The sequence below is a fragment of the Sarcophilus harrisii genome, chromosome 1, assembly GCF_902635505.1.
Source record: "Sarcophilus harrisii chromosome 1, mSarHar1.11, whole genome shotgun sequence".
Taxonomy (NCBI): domain Eukaryota; kingdom Metazoa; phylum Chordata; class Mammalia; order Dasyuromorphia; family Dasyuridae; genus Sarcophilus; species Sarcophilus harrisii.
This window is the reverse complement of record NC_045426.1, coordinates 25417765-25437097: the sequence shown is the minus strand read 5'-3', so window position 1 is coordinate 25437097 and position 19333 is coordinate 25417765. Positions and strand designations below refer to the sequence as shown.

The 19333-nt window shown below is 46.1% G+C and overlaps 1 protein-coding gene across 5 annotated transcripts in view; it reads right to left on the bottom strand.

Moving 5' to 3' along the window:
* The window catches only part of ATXN7 (ataxin 7), a 124011-nt gene that overhangs the window by 25709 nt on the left and 78969 nt on the right, over positions 1-19333 (bottom strand). Inside the window, exon 1 of one of the 5 annotated variants that reach the window (XM_031953560.1) lies at positions 7832-8856. The exons of 3 other annotated variants lie outside the window; for them this stretch is intronic. In XM_031953560.1, the coding sequence (XP_031809420.1) occupies positions 7832-7985 (154 nt within the window). In that variant the 5' untranslated portion in view covers positions 7986-8856. Of the gene's footprint in view, positions 1-7831; positions 8857-19333 lie in introns of those variants that run through there. One more of the 5 variants, XM_031953565.1, reaches the window with a different exon arrangement.

The window sequence follows — 19333 nt, the reverse complement described above, 5'->3', positions numbered from 1 at the left end:
TCTTGGACAAGTCCCTGAAATACTCAACACTCTGGGCAATTTCCCAAAATTATAAATTATAGGGAAGCCACTGCCTTGCACTGGTAGAGGGACTTTCTTCAATAAGCAGCTTCCTGCAAACAAAGATATCAAAGATCTAGTCCCAGCCTTTGTGTTGCTATAAAATAACACTACATTCACATTCTACAATCACAGGGAAAACAGATATTTGGGTTGTTTTTTTTTTTCTTTTTAGCCTCTTATAATCATAAATCATTCTAAGAATAGGGTTTTTCCCCTTCTCCTCTCCTCCAATTGATCCCATTTCTACGCATGTGTTATGTACCAACAGAATGAAAGATTCACTGCTTTGGAACCCTAAGGACCTCCAAGTTAGAGGTCTATGATTCTCTCTCGCAGAAATTCCAACAAATGGCCATCCAGTCTCTTCCCAGCACCCGCAGGAACTATCTTCCGCCACGTCCCATTGCGTAATTCTCCTTGTTTTTGTTCTCACTGCCTCTAGTTCTACCCTGTAGGGCCAAGTGGAGGAAAAGCGATCCTTTCTCCCCATGACAGTACTTCTGATTTTTACAGGCCATAGTCACTTCCCCAGAAGCTGCCTCTTTTTCCAAACCGACATCCCTCACTCCATCTACTAACCCCCAGGTAGCATGGTTGTGCTCTTAAAGGTAATCCTGTTACAAAGCACGAGATGTAGTTGTACAACCCGCTGAAGAAGGCTGGCTCCTGCAGGTTGACCCGTTTTACTCATGTCCTTGCAGGGAGGGCATCCAGAGACTGACCGATGGCTTGGCCCACAGGGCATTCTCCATACAGGGTGTGTGAGCTTCTACAGACGCACATACACACAATCACACACACGCAGTTTTAATAACTATTTCAATAGTTTTCAAAAACTACGTATTTGCATGTTCTTCGTTTTACACAGCTCTGCAAGACGGGCAGAAGGGTCCACGACATAAACAAAGAGGAAGAACTCTTGGAGTGGGTCTCTCCACTAAACCGGCTGGCTCTTCCCCAACATTTGCTCAAAACAAAATTCCCTGCAACGCCACACTTCCAGGGACAGTCTAGGCCACAGGGATGACGGTCCATCATGCCGCTCACTCAGACACTAGAGTCACTCTCTGCTCCTTTGTTAAGGCACAACTCTGGGGGATTATCATTCTAGCTCCAGTGCCGCCCTGCCCTGTCAAACCAAGTCTTGGCTGGCTTTCTCAGCCTTCCTTGCCCACTCGCTGTCAGGCATCCTGCAGCCCCTCATCCCCATCTCTGCTGACATCCTGCAGGCCTTCGCAGTCTGTGATTCCATCAGAGGCCTTTGCGCGCCTCCAAGCTCTCGCCGGCCCCTCAGCCTTGTGACCACCTCAGTGTCCAGCTGCAGGCTCCCCGGGGAAGGGCCAGCTGGTCTTCTCAGAATATGGCACGGCGTCCACATCTAAAGGAGCCCCAGTCTCGCCAGCCTGGCAACCTTTTAGAGGAAACAATACCAAGAGCCCCTCTCTAAACACAAGTCACTTGAAATCCTCAATGATGACAGCAGGCCGACCCACTGAAATTCTCAAGGAACCTCTCAGGCTCACCGAGGCCCTCCATGCAAGCTCTGGCCCCATTCACAAGCCAGTGAAGAGCTGCACACTTTCTTCCCCCTCTCCAGTGGAGGGTTGTTGGGTCATAAATGGCATGGAAAGAAAGAAAAAGGCTGGGAGACATCCCCAGCAAGGATCTGGATAATTCATGGCCTGGCCAACAGGGAGATCCCAAGCTGGCTGCAGGATACATGCAGGGCTCAGGCAGGCTTGGGGCACAAGGATGGGAAGGGCAGACATGGCCGTCTGGGATGACCCCTCCCCATCCTTCTGAGGAAAATATCACAGACCACAACCATGTGACCCAAGAAATACCCTTTGGGGCCTACAGAACAGGACCCATGTGACTGGACAATCACTTCCTTTCCCGGCGTCCTTGAGGGAGAAATAAGGGCCTTGGACCAGAAAATGTCTGAAAGTCTTTTCAGCTTAAAATCCTACTATGTGAATGAACATTAGATCAGGTCTTATCTAACAGAGTATTTTAATAGGCCTTATTTTGGAGGTAAGACAGGCAGAAGAAGGGATGCTTGGGTCCTCCATTTCACTGGCATAGGGGACTCTTCCAGTGAGAAAAATTCCTCCCCTGGGAGGAAGAGTAGCAACTTGTCTATAATTTCAGAATCTTAGGGAGTCGTCTCTGGCACTGAGAGGCCAGGGTCACATGGCAGGGCCTTTTGCCAGGGCTGGCTCCTTTATCCTGCCTCCCTCTATGTTTCAAAAACTTTTGGAATGGATTTTGGTGAGAGTTACAAGCCAAATGAAAGAAGGTGGGGTTTATTTTTCTCAAGAAGCCCCAGCTAAGAAAGAGAACATTATGGAAGACCCATTCTGAAAACTGTCAAGGCTGGCAGAAAGGTCCTCCCCATCGGCTTAGGTAAAGAGAATGGCACAACGCAGAGAATGCTGGACCTACAGTCGGGACCCTTGGAGCCTTTCTAAGGCTCAGTCTCGGTTTTCTCAACTATATAATAAAGTTGACCTAAGGCTGCCTTCTAGCTTTAAACCTATGATTTATAACACCTTATGGCGCTAAATGTGTATGACCAACCGATTACTTGTGGCAGAAACATGGGGCATCCCTTCTTTTGGCTGGTCGCGTATGAATGGGACTGTCAGGTAAATAGGGGGTAGAGGTCAGAGGCAAGCCGGAGGTGAGTTTCTGCATGTGGTAGGTGCTAATGATATTAGAAAGCCAAACACTAATGCACTGCTGGTAAAACTGACAACTGAGCTAACCATTCTGGAGAGCAGTTTGGAAGTACTCCCAAAGAGCTATCAAACTGAGCATCTTTTGATCCAGCAATAACCATTACTGGCTCTGGATCCCAAAGAGATCACAAAAAGGGGAAAGGACCCACGTGTACAAAAATATTTACGGTAGCTCTTTTGGTGGTGGCAAAGAACTGGAAATCGAAGGGATGCTCACCAATTGGGAAATGGCTGAACAAGTTGTGGTATATATGAGTATTGCTGTGCTATAAGAAATCAGGAGCTGTCAGATTTCAGAAAAATTTTAAAAGATCTGTATGAACTAATGCTGAGCAAACCTAGGAGATGATTATACACAATGCAAATGTCAACCACGAATAACTTAGTTCTTTCTTCTCAACAATGGAAATGATCCAAGACAATTCAAAAAGACTAGTAATTAAAAAGTAAAATGCTATCCATCTCTAGAAAGAACCATGGAGTCTGAATGCAGGTCAAAGCATTTTGTGTTCGCCTTTTATTTTGTTTTGTTTCTTGCTATTGTTCTTTCACAACATGACTAATTTTGGGAGGGAGAAAAATTTGGGATTCAAAATCTTACAAAAATGAATGTTGAAAACTTTTCCATGTAAATTAGAAAAAATATGAAGTGAAATAAAAGAAAAAAAGCCAAATATTATTTTCAAAGATTTTAAAAATCTAGTTCTATATTAACTCCATTATTCCTTTCCCTCTGTCCATAAAATACTCTCTCCCAGTATAAATATTTGACAGTTATCTATACATACAAACAATGCCATATTCCCTCTCACATATGTGTGTGTTTGTATAAAAAGACCTGGCTTCAAATCCTGATTTGGACACGTAGTAGTTGTCTTCCAGTAGGGTCACTAAATCATTCAGGTGACCCTGATAGGTATGGATCATAAAGATCAGTGATCTGTGTACTTCTTATCAATGAAGTAACAAATCCTTAAAAACTAATTTATTATTAATATTTCTTCAAAACACAGGAAGAATCACTCAGCTAAGATCTGAAGTAGTTTTATAGAAAATGATCTCCACTGTTGGCAGAAGGGGGCTCCTATTTGTGGCCACTGAGATCATAGAACCATCAACTGAGAACAGAGGAAGAAAATGAGACCAGAGGTGTAAGCGTGTGGCCGGAGATCCCATGGGCGCCCCCTAAAAAACACACAAAAGGATGCTCATTCTGACTAAGTTTCTACCTTGATGCCTTGATTTTCCAGACATTAACTGAGTCACTTGTAAAAGCAACAACGTTGTGTAATACAGGGATCAAGCCTCATAAAACCTGTATTTAAAGTTACTGCTGAAGTTTTGGGCAATGCGAGAGTGATCCCTGCCAGGTCTAACAATTTTTGGTTAAAAATGAAGAAAACATTGTCAGTGAGTCAAAGCATACTACATAAGAACTTTAAAAATAATAATAATAAAAAGCAAGGGGTAGCTTATTGGTTAGCAGATTTACTGACATTCATCTCCTCCTCCCCTGCCTCTCTCAAACAAGGGACTGCCCCTAACGTTAAAAGAGGGTAATTATGAAGGAGCAAAGTGAGTGTTCCCCTTTCCTAACAAGCAACCAAAAGTCAAAGCAAAGAGTCATGGGTACTTTGGGGAAGCACCCAAACGACTATTTCTAAATACTCGCCCTGAAAAATTGTACCTAAGTTTTGACTCTCACTGCTTTACATACATAATATTTAAGATACATCTTTATAATACCGAATGTGTTCTTGTCAGGACCCAGACTCTCCAGGCCACAGAATAACCATCTTTCAAAAACACAGTGTAACTCACAGCGTACTTTCAATTTTACTACAACACCGGTATGGATAATTTTAGAAGGTATTTCTGTGGGTTATCCCTCTAGTGTCCCACAGTTCCCTTGGAGGCAAGTGTTATTATTGTTAGGAGATGATTTCAAACTGTGCTGAGTAGATTTACATAATACTAAAATAAACACAAATAACATACTTAAAAATCCAAGGAGCTCTGTACAAAGCACTCAATAGCTCTCCCACTAGAAATAACAATTACCACCAAAAAAAAAAAACCCAACAACCAGAAACAGCATTATCAATCCAGGTTTAAAATAATCACTCCAAGCTTACAGCAAGTATCCAGTTGATCCCATTTAGCCCAGAAAAAGGGCTTTTACAAGTAAAACTTAACTGGGAAGTGGGAAGGAGCACAGAGCTGTCTGTAAAAACTTGGCTCAAAGGTGACTGTAGGAGCCCAAATTGCCTAATCAGATTAGCAAGGTCCTGAATTTGGAACTTTACCACTGAAATAAATACTGCACTGAAATATTCTGAACTCTCTGGTGTTTCCAGGTCTTTGGGCACAGCACAGACAGCTGGATCCCATTCACACCAGCAGCATGAAAAGGCCACATTACCAGGGGAAAGATTTTGGTGGGGGAAGGGCAACTATGTGAATGGACTGTAAATAATGTGGCTAAGAAAGTCTCAGAGTTATGGCGACGTTGAAGAATGGGGCTGCCAAACAGTCTTCCCCAGGGGGCGGTTGTTCCCTAATTTTGCACTTTGGAGGGGAATCACAGCTGTAGGTTGGGAGGAACCTGGGGGATGCGGGAAGCATGCCGAAGGTTCCCTGAAATGCCCAGGTCGCCTCCCTGCCTTCTTGCTTTCTGTAATTACAGGAAAATTCCAACTGCCTAGAAAGGAAAATGAAGGGGTGGGGTGGGGAAACGGGACAGAGTCTGTGCTGAAAGGACTGCTGGGTCCTGCTCCGGCCCGTTCCCAAATGGCAGGCTGCTTGGGTAACGTCCTGGTCCTTTAAATCGGCTCTGGGTGCGCCCGGCGGGTCTCTGGAGGCGCACCTGCCGCCACTTAAAGCCAGGCTTTGTCTCCCCCGTGCCTGGCACACAGTGACCCAAGAGGGGCTGACCTCCACACCGCCATCCCCGGCTCTGACCCATTTGGCACCTCGATCCCAGGACTACATCCGGGTTTTAGCTCCCTTCCACTTTGGGAACAAACATAAAAGAAACAGGATCTCCTTCCTCCTCCCCACATCTCAGCAAAGCGCCCACACAGGCAGACCACGGTGGGGGGGACGAGGGCGTCAGGGCCCCCTCGGACACCAAGAGTTCCGTCCCTATCTGAACAGAACCACCCTGCTGTCATTTCCCCCCTGCGGCCTGCACCGGAGGGCCACGCTTGGAGTAATAATATCTGCACGGTTTGAGTGTCAACAGAGGAGGAGAAAAAACAACTTAAAAATCCCTACTCACTCTGCATTTATTATACAAAGACAGATGTCCCACAAAAGCAAGTTATTGTCACTTTGAGTTCGGCTTCCCCGTTTCCTGTACCGACCCCGGTCAGCTCAAGGATCAAAAATACCCCCAAAGAGTCATCAGACAAAAACGTTCTGAAGCCACCTTTTTGTTTCTGGTCACAATTTTCAAATCGAGCAGAACAAGGCCATCACTAAACTTTTAAAAGAAGTCTCACCCCCCTCCTCTCCCCCAAGCTCTGCTGCCACAAGCTCTGATCTCATTATAATTGGCATTATTGTTGCTTTCACACGGGTCTGGTAGGAGCTAAGAAACAACTGCAAAGGAGAATCGGAACTCGCCTTGGGGAAAAATGAAAGGGACTTGATAATTCAATTAAAGGAGCTATTTCTTTGGAAAGTCAGTCTTGGGCAGGCATCTCCAGCAGTGAGAGCTGCCATTCCAAGGAACAATGAAATGACAGCACCATCTGTTGAATCCCCTGCTTTGCGGCTGCGGTCAGATCCTTACTGCCATTTTTCACTAGTTTTGTGTCCTTTTTTTTTTTTAAAGTAGTGCAGCAGCCTCAGCAGCTCCCCAGCATATACTAAAAGGATGCCCATTTATCTCCCACTAACAATGCTTCGATGACTGCTTGGCAGGCAGGTCAATGTTTCTCCCCCATAAATATGGAGAATGTTTATTTTTAAATATTTTAAATGTATTTCCACGAACCCACTATGTCCAGACAGTGAGAGGCTAATATCCCAATAATAAATGTTGGAAATGACTGGAAGTAAACCAGCCCTAGCTGTACTGCGGTAGAAACATAATCTCTTAGAGAAAAATCATGTGAGAGAAATATCACCAGGACCCCTGAAGGTTAGAAATCTCCCTGTTCTCGCAAGCCTTTCAAACGGGGGAGCTAATGTTAAAAACTCAATTAAGTCATCCAGGCAGGCTGATTGTTTGGAATGACATGCAATCTGAAACCAATCAGAATCAAACAACTAAAGTGTCACCTCACTTCCTGTTGGGAGAAAAGTTTGCAGGTACCACGAGCATCAGCCTTGGGCACAAACACCAACAGGTCGACCAAGCTGCAGCGGGGGGGCCTGGCTGAGCGGCCGGACCGAGTCCTCCCTAACAAAACCCGATTGTCCCTTCCCAGTTCATTCTTTCTCACGCACTTAATCTGAGCCACCGGCTGCCCGGTGGGGCCGCTGCTCCCCAAGGCTCAGCCCACCGAGCTCTCGGCAAAGGGGGTCTGAGCTCTCGAGCGCCGGGCCAGGGAGTTTGAAAAACAGATTCCACAGGAAATCCTGAGAAGCGACAGGCCCGAGGCCACAGCTACCGCAAGGAAGATTAAGAAACAAAACATAACCGGGTTTAAAAAAAAGCAGCGTCGCAGTGTGACTCCATTTTTAGACAACGACGTAAACAATCCAGTCTCCAAAAGGGACATCCGTGTCGGAGGCTCGGGAGCAGCACTTTAGCGCAAACCTCAGCGTTCTGTCGGAGTTAATAGCAAACCCAGCTCCATCTGCTTCTGAACTTTGGCCAAATCACTCAGATGACATTTCAGGATGGCTTATGTGGGCCGACTGCAGCCGCTAATCCCTCGTCTCAGGATGATCCGCTGTGACCACCGCACGCCCGGCTCCCGGGCCTGCCCGGGCACCGAGGGCACCCCCGGCCAGCGCACACTCCCGCACACAAACACCCACGCCCTCCCCCGGCCCCGGGCCCCAGCTGCACAGACCTGCACCAACCTTCGGCAGCAGGCTCCATGCAGAGCCGGGCTCCGGGCCAAGTCTCGCCTCTGACAACGGCACGGGAAAACTTGGGCAGCGCGCTGTGCCCGCCACCCGGGCGAAGCGGGGGCTGCTCCGGGAGGGCTCCTGGTAGACTTCCATTCACCTCAGCCGGCCGGGTCTGCCCGCACGCTGGCTGCTAGAGGCCGGCATCCCCCCTCGCGTCTGCCCACCGCCTCCCAGGACGCTCCATGTTTGGGCTTATGTAACATTTGCTACTACTGTAAAGAGCACTTGAATTACAAAGGTCCTGGCAGATAAACAGAAAACAGGAGGTGGAGTCTAATTTTATCTAATATGGTCATACAAGGAGTCCTTGCTGATGTAAAGTAATCCTATTTGCACGGGGACTTGCCAGGACTCCAGAAGGTGGAATTGAAAACAATTTACTTTATTAATTACTTGCAGGCTGGCTTTTGTGAATGTTGTGAAAGTGCTGCAGAACACCGTAGGGAGGGCCTTCAAAAACTGCCCATCTTCGGGCCAAGTAGAACCTTTTGGATCTAGGGCTCGCCTGGGACTGTTTAGGACTTGGAAACTGGGGGCAAACCTTCCTCCCTCCTGTCTGCTACCTTTTGAAGGGCCGACTTCATTCTCCATGAACCGACTTCATTCTCCATGAACCGCAGTAGTGTTTTACAGACTTCACTGTCAATAATTTCATTATGCATGCAAAGAAAACAAATCCAGCCCAGTGCTCCACACACATTCTGGGAATAACGTGCACCTGCTTGACTTTTGTATTTTTCCAGCGGCAGAAAGCTGAACAGTGTCTAAAGTGTCAGTGCTCCCTAACCTCACTCTCAGGTGACTAGGGAAATTCTGGCAACCTCACTTTCATTTTTAGAACTCTTTTTTTCCCCTTCCAGAGGCCCATGGCAAATGTTCTCCAGCTCTTGCAGGAACCCCATTTTCTGCACGAACCCCATTTTCTGCACAGCATTTCTAACCTGTCTCCCTTCAGAATATTTATTCCCCCCCCCCCGCCCATTTTAATCACAAAACCAAATTTATCAGTCTAGAGACTGATTGCAAGGCATTGCATTCACCTTGGAATTTTACAATTTTTCAAAGCTTGGCCCCAGCACCACAAAGGCTCCCCTCCCAAATCCCATCGCCCGCTGGGAAGGACGTGCGTCAGCTTTCCAGAAAGAGCCTCAGAAGCAGGGCCAGAGAAAGGCAGGAGAAGAAGAGGCGAGAAAGGAAAGATGGCGCTGGAAGCCCTCCCCCTTGCACCTTCCTTAACGGCGCTCAGAAAACCTCCCCAGGGAGGGAAGAGACAAGCACACAGGAGGCAAGGCTTCTCCCGTGGCCTCCGACTCTGCCATCAGCAGCAGGTTTTCCTGCAGCAGAAGCTCCCTGAGGGCAGGGGCCCTGACTCTCTCCTGTGCCGAAGTGGGCGCTTCATTCCCAACCAGATCAATGAGCATGTCTAACACGGGTGGGAGGCCTGGTGGATGGGACTCGATGGAGCAAAGTTTTGAAAACTTAACACTGGAGCAGAGTTTCTAACTATTTTCCATCCCCAATGAGGCTTCCACAGAGACCGAGCAAAGAATCCTGGGGGTAGTGCCTGGGTCCTGGGCCCCTCTGGGGGCTGAAGTCGGGGACCTCTTCTCCTAACGAGTCAATGCACAAAAGGCATGTGGATGACAAGGGATACCAAGGGAACTGAAACAGCAAGATCTAAGGGGATAGAAAAGCACTTAAAAAAGAGGTCATGAACCCCGGCTTAACAACGTCCATGCAGAACGGCAATCGCCAAGATCCTGGCTCCATACAATGCCCACGTTTCCTTGTCCTTCTGCCGTGGCCAGCAGGATCTCTGAGGAGCAGTAGGAGTAAAGGGGGTTTAAAAAGGAAAGGGCCTAATAAAAGCAGACAACTTAGGAGCAGACCAGAAGTTCTGTTTGTCATGTTCTGATTTTACTACTTTTTGACTGGAACGGGGGACCTCCCTTTGTCTTCTGTGAAACCATCTGCCTGCCCCCAGTAGCTGGTGCTGATTTGAAAGCAAAGGACAACTGAAAAAATGGGTTGGAATTTTTAGAAATAATAAAAATAAAAGTAAAAACAAATAATAATTACAAGATGCTTTACAAATACCATTTCACCTGATCTTCGCAACTATCATGGGAGGAAGTTGCTACTATTATGTCCATTTTGTAGGTAAGGAAATTGAGGCAAAAAGAGCTTAAGAGACTGCCCGGAGTCATACAGCTCCTAAGAATCTGAGGCTGGATTTGAACTCAGGTCTTTCTGACTTCAGGCCCAGTGCTCTAACCACTGGGCTGTCAGCTGCTGCCAAGTCAACGCCTTACAAACATAGACACCTGCCACCTGTGGTTAGAATGACAAATACTCTATTTCACAGTCATGATTTGGGGTAGAAATGCTCCTTCCCTAGTGACTTCATGTTCTCTTCCTAGAGAAGGGAAGCACACACCTGGATACCCGTGAGCTCAGGCGCAGACCCTTACACAGAAGGCTCCGGCACAGTCTGGGCTCAGGCCAAAGAGACGGACCTAGGCCAGGCAGCTGTGGCCACCAGCAGGAGAGCCCCAGGGAGCCTGCAGCCCGCCTCACTCAGGCCCACTGTGGAAAGGAACACCTTGTTCCCTCTTCCCCAGCAGCTCCTCGTTCTGCCCTCTGAGGCCAGGATGAGCACATTGGGAAAACTCTGCCACGAACCGACCAGCCCAGAGGCCTGGATAGGGCTCGGACACAGACAGACAGACAGACAGAACATTCACACTCATCACTCACACACACAGACACCCTCACAACCTCTTGTCTGGGCTGGTTCCCGGGCCCCTGACCACCAGGACCCTCACCAGCTTCTGCCATGGCCTGGTGGCCAGACCCCCCAAGCCCCGCCAGCAGGCCTGGAGCCGGGCCTCTCAGGGACGCCCTCGGGGACTCCTGGCCACTGGAGCATGTGGATGATGCAGTTTTCACCCCCTGATTTCTTCTCCAATTATTCACATCCCAGCCTCGATCTGGTGCTGCTGAAGCTGATTTTCTGAACCACAACCCAAGGCCCAACAGCCCTCTTTACTCCGTCACCCCCATTCCCAGGCCGTCCCGTTGTCTATGACTCCCAATGGCCGATCAGCTGTTAGGTGCTTGTCCTGATGGTTGCTGACAAACACATGGAACAGCTCTCTCTGAGCTTATGCTTTAACTTTTACTTTTATTTGTATAATCTAAAATTTGTTTTCTAGGTAATTCTATGTATTTTATTTTATGCATCTGAAAGCGTCATTCTGAGAAGACTGCCAGAGACTAAAACAGAAAAGATTAAGAATCCCTAACCCACACCTACAGGTTGATCCACACCCAAGGCATTAACTAAAAAAAAAAATTACGATGTATAAGCTAGTCATGGTTTTGCCCTCCATGAACTTCTGGCTAGCTCACCTCTTAGAATCAAGCTGGGCAGATGCAAACAGGGGATTTCTCTCCCTTCTCCCCCCTTTTCCGTTTCATGAAAGCTCTGGCAGGTTCTCTCTAGCTAGAAGGCCTGGGACCCCGGGCCCCAAAACTGATGATAACAGGGCCAGCCTGCAGGGGCTATCCCAAGAATGGCCAAGAGGTGATGAATATTGGCTACGGAGCCCACCTGGGTCTGGTGGGCTGTAACAGAGAACACTAATTGTTTTCCCCTAAGTCATTTAACAGAAAAGATATGACTAGTAGTAATCAATCACCAAAAATAAATAGACAGATTAAATGTTTCTGCTCAGAATAATGTAAATGGAAATATATTAAATGTGTCCAAAGGCAGCTTAGCCCTGTGGAGAACACACTGAGACTCTGGGTATGTCATCTTTAACCTGCCTCAGTTTCCTCCTCTACAAAGTAAGACTATTAACAGCCCAAATCTCTAGGGCTATTGTGAGAACCATATGCAAGGAAATATTCCCAGTGCTTTGTTCAGACCTTAAAGTGCCCCATGAAAGCCAGCTATGATTATTATTATGCTTGTGGGCATTTACCTCCCTCCTCCCCACCCCACAATGTTGCTTGGGCTTCCTGAAAACTGCACCTGAATCCCATAAGAAATAATCTAATAGTTAAGCTATCACTTTGAAAGCCAAAAAAAAGAAAAAAAAAAAAAAAAAAAAAAGCGAGAGACACTTTTGGCCTTCAACAATCTGTGATAATTCTTTGGTTCAAGGCTGCTTCCTAACACACACTCTCACACTCACACTCCCCCCTCCCTCTCTCTCCCACCCCTCATATCTCTCTCTCTGTCTCTCTCCATCTCTCTCTGTCTCTTTCTTTCTCTCTTTCCCATCCCCTCAATCAATCACCCAACACATATTTCAGCCCTTCCTGGGGATCCGTTCCAAGAAGGAAGCAATCCTCCTTCCGAGGAGCTCCCATTCCCTGGCAGGGCCCACCAGGACAAAGCCGGCAGGAGGCGTGGGGAAGGGTTCTGAAGGCCGAAGCGCGACTGGGTCCCGCCTTAAGGGAAGCGCAGGCTGATTCACAGCTGTTAAAGCTGAGGCGGGAGGGCCGTGCCCACCCCCATTCTGATCTGGGGCACACAGGGAGCAACAACAACGTTGCTCGGTCTCAGCCCACTCAGAGACAAGGCCGGAGCAGAGGGCCAGGCGGCCAAGAGGTGAGTTGAGGCCCTGTGGAAGGCACTCACGGACCTGGGAGTGGGAGGTGGGGGTGAGCCTTGGAGAAAGAACTGATCCCAGAACCAGCACTGAGTGGGGCTCCCCGAGACCCCTGCAGGCCTGGCGAGACCAGCCAGGAGCTCCCCCCATCCAGGATGTCACCCCCGAAGGCCACCTGCTACTCCACAACTCACGGCTCCTGGAACCCCCCACAGGGCATGCAGGGGATACCACTAAAGAGCCGCAGCACTCCAGCCCTCCCTGGGAGGCCCCCATTCTGTCCCATCGAGTTCTCTCTGGGGAGCGCTGGGGGGGCCCAGCTCCTCAATGGGTTTGAACATTCTTCACCAGCTGCCCTTGAAAGGGGGAGAAACGATTGTTTCAACTTGTTTCAGTTGTGCTCCTGAAAACTCAGACCAGGTCTGCCTCAATTTCCTCAGCTACAAAACAGGGGCAGGAACAGCCCCTGCCTCCCAGCCTTGTTGTGAGGAACCAATGAGATAAACTTTGTAAAGCGCCGGAGCCAGTGCTGGCACACAGTAGGCATTTAATAAATGTTGTGTCCCTGGCTGGCACCATCTGTCCAAGTGCTGGGACTAACTCCAGAACATTTCCAAGCAGAGCTAACTTGATGTCTACGATCCACTTAACTGTTGCAACTGCTCACACGCAGGCAAATAAAACACCTCCTTGCAACCCCATTTGCCAAGTCTCGTACAGACCATGCAATGAGCTCAATATCCTGGTTGCTCAAGACACCTGGCGGTGAATCAGACAGCAGACCCGCCATCTTCCAGAAGACCACGTGGTTTTCACAGGCTCACCTTCGGAAAGAACGAAATTAACTCCAGAACCAAATTTCAAATCGCCTGGAAGGGAGGCTTCCACAAGCAGCCTCATGACGGCTGAAGTCTGCTCTTTCAAAGACCACCCCCCCCAAGTCATCTCTGGGTTCACAGAAAACACTGAATTCCTGAGCTCCGCAGCCCCAATTCACAATCCAGGAGGAGTCTGAGCGGTCCGGATCCATTCTGAGAGGCTGGTTCGAATGGCCGATCACCACTGCTCTTGGCACAGTCACCATTCCTAACAGTAACAACATACGACCTCAAGAAAAGCACTAGGAAAAACAAACCCACTGGAAGATTTCAATGTACCAATCACAGTTAAGTCTGTTAACACTTGTATTTTCACTGCTGCTTGTGCTTTCAGGAGTCCTAACTCGACAGTCCACCCTTTGAAATTTTTTTCTCAAGTAAATGTCTACAAAAGAAAGTTTATGATGCATGAAAATCTGGCCTCAGATCTTCTTCCCAAGCTTCTTCCGTGCCCTGTTGAATTCAGCCATCACTGACCCAACAGACTTACTAAAAGTGTCAACACTGGACACTTTAAAAGTAATAAAAGCATGGGCACCGACAGAGCTAGCATGTGAGCTGCAAACCATCAGTGCTGGGAGCTCACCTTTCCAGAAAACATTTTATTTTAATATCCAGTCTAGAAGGTATTTTGTGAGAAAAAAAAAATCACACACTACCTGTGTGTGTGTGTGTGTGTATGTGTGTGTGTGTGTATAGGGACAAAAATCACTTACTGTTCTATAAAACATAAACCAATTCATCAAAAAGAAGAAAATTATGTTTCCAGCCATGAATTGCCCATAATAGGGACACTTAATATATTTTCTTCACATTTCCATTAAGGGGTAAATTACACAAGGCTTATTCACTCGCCATTAAAGTATTTCAAGTGAGAAGGGTAGAATTGAGACCTACTGCTTGTATTCTAGAGTATTTCAAATAATGAAAATGATTGCATAAATTTTTTTCCCCTTCTTTTTAAACATCTGAAAAAAATATGGGATTTGCTAACATTTACCTCTATGGTTTCACATTTTTGAAGGCATTACAGTTACAATGTCCAGATATGATCCAGCTTGGAGGAAAATAAATGAATTTATTTTTTAAAAAAATTTAAGGCCGTGTGTAAACACAGACCAGGTCCAAGAAACTAGATAAGCAAAGTTTTCTCAACAGTTATCTAACCAAATTGGCGGATGTCACTGTATAAAGCAGTATTAAACACTCCCTCTCCTGGCCATGGACAAGAGCACATACTAGCAAGTTCTAATTATCAGACAGAAGTGAGTGTGTGTGTGTATATGAGAGAGAGAGAGAGAGAGAGAGAGAGAGAGAGAGAGAGAGAGAGAGAGAAAGAAACAGGAACAGAGAGATAGAGACAGAGAGAGAAAAAAGAGAAATAAATAACTGAGTCATCCTGGGGAAAAACTATAAGTCAGAAAAACATAAGAAAAATGTACTTTTAAAATCATCTTAAAGTCCGATAGACATGAGAGTAATTGTTACATGAATTGATAGACCATCCAATTATTTATTATTTCTTTAAAAGCTGAAGCAAAGCTAAATGATAATATCCAAGCATTTTCAAGTACAAGAACCTAAGTCAACAAATATTTTTGCTACTAAATGTCTATTGTTGCTACTAACTGTGCAGAGTGCTGTGGTGGGCAGTGGGGATAGAAAGACCAAAATGAATCAGTTCCTAATCTGGAGGAGCTGTTTTCTAACAGTAGGGAGTGAAAGAAGTGAGAAAAGTTTAGGATAAAGGGCTCTAGGAAGATATGAAGAGGAAGGAGGGGAAAAGTCTGAATCATAAGAGGCTTTGGTGTTTATTGCACCTGAAGCTTTAAGAAGAAAAAGGAAAAGAATTATTCTAAAGGATGAAACTGAAACATGAATAGTGAATGAGGCATGACACCTGTCAGGGACAGGAAGGACAGAGAGTTCTTTTGCTGAATCCTCTCAGCCTCAATCTGCTCACCTGTAAAATGGGAGTAACCATAAGGATCATAGGACATAACCTTTGTAAAGCTATCTACCAATGCAATTTGATGACAATGATCTCTTTCACCGTTTCGCTAGGACCTGCAAGTGTTCCCGGCTTCACATGGGAGAGAGACATCCCCTGAACGAATGGAAGGCACTTTACTGCCTGCTCCAAAGCAAAGCCGTCCCCAGCTGGCACACCGGCAGGATCTGGCCCAAAGCAGCTGCTCTGTCCATGCTCATTCCTCTCCCCTCCCAAGCCAGAGTGGCCAAAGCGCTGCCCTTGGTGCTGGAGGGCTCTGGATTCCAATCTCACCCAGGTCACTGAGTGCATAAGTGACATCATTTCCTCAGCTTTCTCAGCAGTAAAAGGAAGGTGAGGGGGGAGATTAAGCCAAGGCAAAGATCCTCTCTGGTTCCGATGGCTAGATTTGATCAGATCTGTCTTACTGAAATTTTAATTTCCAAATGCAGGCAGAGGAAGCTGGCGTTGGCAGGCCGGCTCCCCACATCACCGTGGTATTGGTCTGTCAGGATTCCTTCCCATTTAGAGCCAACTTAAAACGTGCTAAGTGGCCCCCCCAATTGAGGCCACCCACGATTCCATTTCTTTAATGCCATTAATGTCTAAATAACAAAAGCAAATATACAAACCAATACATGAGGAGCCAGAATGCTTAATCAGAGCTGTTGTAGCTAGGAATTAAAAGCATGTGTCCATCAGCAGTATTGCATAATATGCAGAGGAACGATGAGAAAAAAGGATTTTAATACTTGTATAGTATGTGGGGAGGGGAATAAAAATAAGTTCATATTGGCTGAGGCAGGCATAAATCACTGCCTATTGAGCTATTGAGATTTGCAGAAAATTTAATTAGCACTAATCACTTTGTGGTGAAAGTTAAATTAATTCATGGGATTCATTTTGCAATTTGATACCCAGGGATGCAAATTACTGATCAAACAGTCAACTTCCTATTTCCTTTGGAAGAAAAATAATGTTACCTGTGACATTTTTCATCTTGCATGTTGACATTTGTATGTATGTGAGAACTGTCTTAAAGCTCTGGGTTAGTGACTGAAATATTACTAATAATAACATTTTGGTGGTAAGTATACAATAAAACGGCTGGCCAACTTCCTCCCTGAAATAAAGATAACATTTCCATGGCTCTGAAATAACTCCGTAAGCTTCTGTGGTTACGCCAAAAGGAGTCATACATGTTCATAAGGTTAAACCAAAACAAGATCGGGCCTCTCTGAATGTCTCACTGTGGAAATGAGGGCTAAGCGAACTGTGAAAGTGGATAAAGAAGAGCATCTGCAGCAGAATGTCTAGCCCCCAGCTGCCTGCGCAAACACTCCTGCCTCTCCCCAAAGGAAGGAGCGGTTGGCCTGCCGGGGAGCTCCATGACAACAGGCAACGTTGCACCGCCAGGATCCGCTGGTAATTGGGGACGTCTGCACGTGCTTGTGGAGCTGCGTAAAGTGAAACAAGATGACCAGCAAGTGCTTCATTCTCAGAATGCTACAATCGGCCAATGGGCTGCTCAATGAATGAGAAGGAAAACCAATGTGTCCTCAAGAGACTGGCGTCCATTGGACGCTTTAAGGAAGGGGGGAAGCTGATTTTAGCAGCCAACATTTATGATGCTGAAAGAAAAATACTTAATTTCTTATTTAGTCTTCAAACCAAAGGAAGATGTTATTATCAAAAGGGCCTGAAATAACCAATTCCCAATAAATTAAAGGGGATCCTGTATTCACATTCCCCCAAAGACTTTTACAAACAGGAGACAGGACAAAAACAGCCACTTGCTGCTGAATATTCTTAAGAAGATTAAATTTAACTATCTGGTGGCAATTTTAAGATCATAAATACTGCACTTTCTGTGTTTCAAGGGTTATCTAGAATAGAAACTAAGATAGTAACCAAAATACCCCATTAGATTAAAATACATTTTGCTCTGACATATTCTGAAATGACTTAGTTTACAAGGTATGACTAATTTTTATTTATTCATCCTCTGGCAAAAATGGCATTTAAGAGAACATCTTCTGTGCTAGTCCTTTTAAACCACAGCAGCAGCAGCAGCCACCCCTTGACTATTGTGGTTGTTGTTGTAGATTTTCAAAGAAAACAAAATGACATCACCACGTTAGAATCGAGTTACTGTGTGTCCGATTGTGGCCGATCAGACCAATATGAGCTCGGGACGCTCCACCACAGGTCAGTTTTTAAGGCACCCCAAAACACCAAAGCATGGAGGGAGGGGAGATTCCATGTTATGTGAGCAACATAACATGGGGGGGAGGGGGGAACATTGCCATTTCCAAAACAAAAGCTCCAACACTGCACAGCGCCAGACCAGAGAAGTCAGGAAGTGAGGGAGCGGGACAGATGCATGAGGTACTCCTCTGAGCCTGAGAGAAAGCACCCCGTATCCAGGTGGGGCCAGTTCTGAGAACCCCAAAATCCCCTGGGGCAGAGACCTAGGCTGGTGAACCAGGAATTGCCTAGAGTGATGCTTTGAGATCCATTCTCCAAGGAAACCACCATCAGAGAGGGTAAGATTAGAAAAGGAATAGGAGAAAATCACAAGGAAAAAAAGACTGAAATGAGTCAAGATCTCAGGAAGAAGAAAATTCAAAGACCCTGAGTATAAGCAGATAAATCAAGAGAAAAGACATTCTGACAGCAAAACAAAATGTGGATTGTAGCTCTGGTAAATGAGTTCAGGCATATATGAATAAATGCTGCAAAATAAAGGAAAATGATGCAATTCTTATGAGACACAGAACCCTACACAGTATGAAGAAAATCTGAAACCATAAGGTGCTATTCCTGAAGGGTTTGAGAGAGAAAAGAGAATGATGAGAACAGAATGTACGTTCTGCCCAGCAAAAATAATGGGCAGGATGGAAAAACTGGAACATTCCAAGCCAATCCTCTCCAGCAAACAGAGAGAACAATAAATATACAGAAGTGAAAGGCATTCAAGAAGAAGAGAAGCAACAACAAGAACTTTCAAAGAAAAGATGCTCCCTCTGGTCATCATGATCTCAAAGGCAGGGAACAACCTAGGGATAGTAAGTCTCCCCGAAGAACACAACAGGTCAAAAACACCACAACGAAGAAAAGGTGGAAGAGACCTATCCATAACTTCTGAACATGAAGAAAACTATTCCAATGGAAAGCCTTCATAGATCACTCCCAGGGAAAAAACCACAACAGCAAACTCCAAGACAGGTGGTGATTAAACATAGCGAATTAATTTGGAAACAACAAACTTCAGGCCATCAGAACAAAGACTTTCAAATACAAATCTAAGTAAATTTTAAAAAAAGAAAAAAAAAAAAACCCAAGGCTCTTCCATATCCAAAAGAAAGAGGAGGGAGTGGACTAAAGAATGTTCTGAAGGGTGCTCAGGATGCAGCCCGGGGCAACCCTGGCTGCCAGATAACACAAGAGAGGGAGCTCCATGAAATAGCACAGTCAGCCACAGAGTGAGCAGAGACAGACCAGGGGGAAGGTGGACGTTGGGGAGACACAGTAGGGACAAAGCTCCTGGACCTCTATGGTACCTTGCCTCCGGGGGGCCCACGGCACCCTACCTCCTCTCTGACTCTATAGGAACTGGCACTGTTCTGGGAGTTGGAAACAATGGAAAAGGGAATCTGTGCAGCAAGACCTACAGAGCAGGAAGAACCTGAAATGGACATCTTGGAAGCTTGACTACAAGAAGAATTTAGAGAAAAGTGAGAGAATGGATAATGACAGAGGTCCTGAATCAGAGAGGGAGAGTGTTGAGTAGAGAGAAAAGGAGGGAAGATAAGGAAGAGAGAAATCATTTTAAAAGAGGGGGCAAAAAGCAAAATTTTAAATACTAATGAAAAAGTACTTAAAGGGGAAGAAAGCCAAAAATTACATGACAGGAGAAAAAAAAAGCAGGGAAGAGGGAGAATTATATAA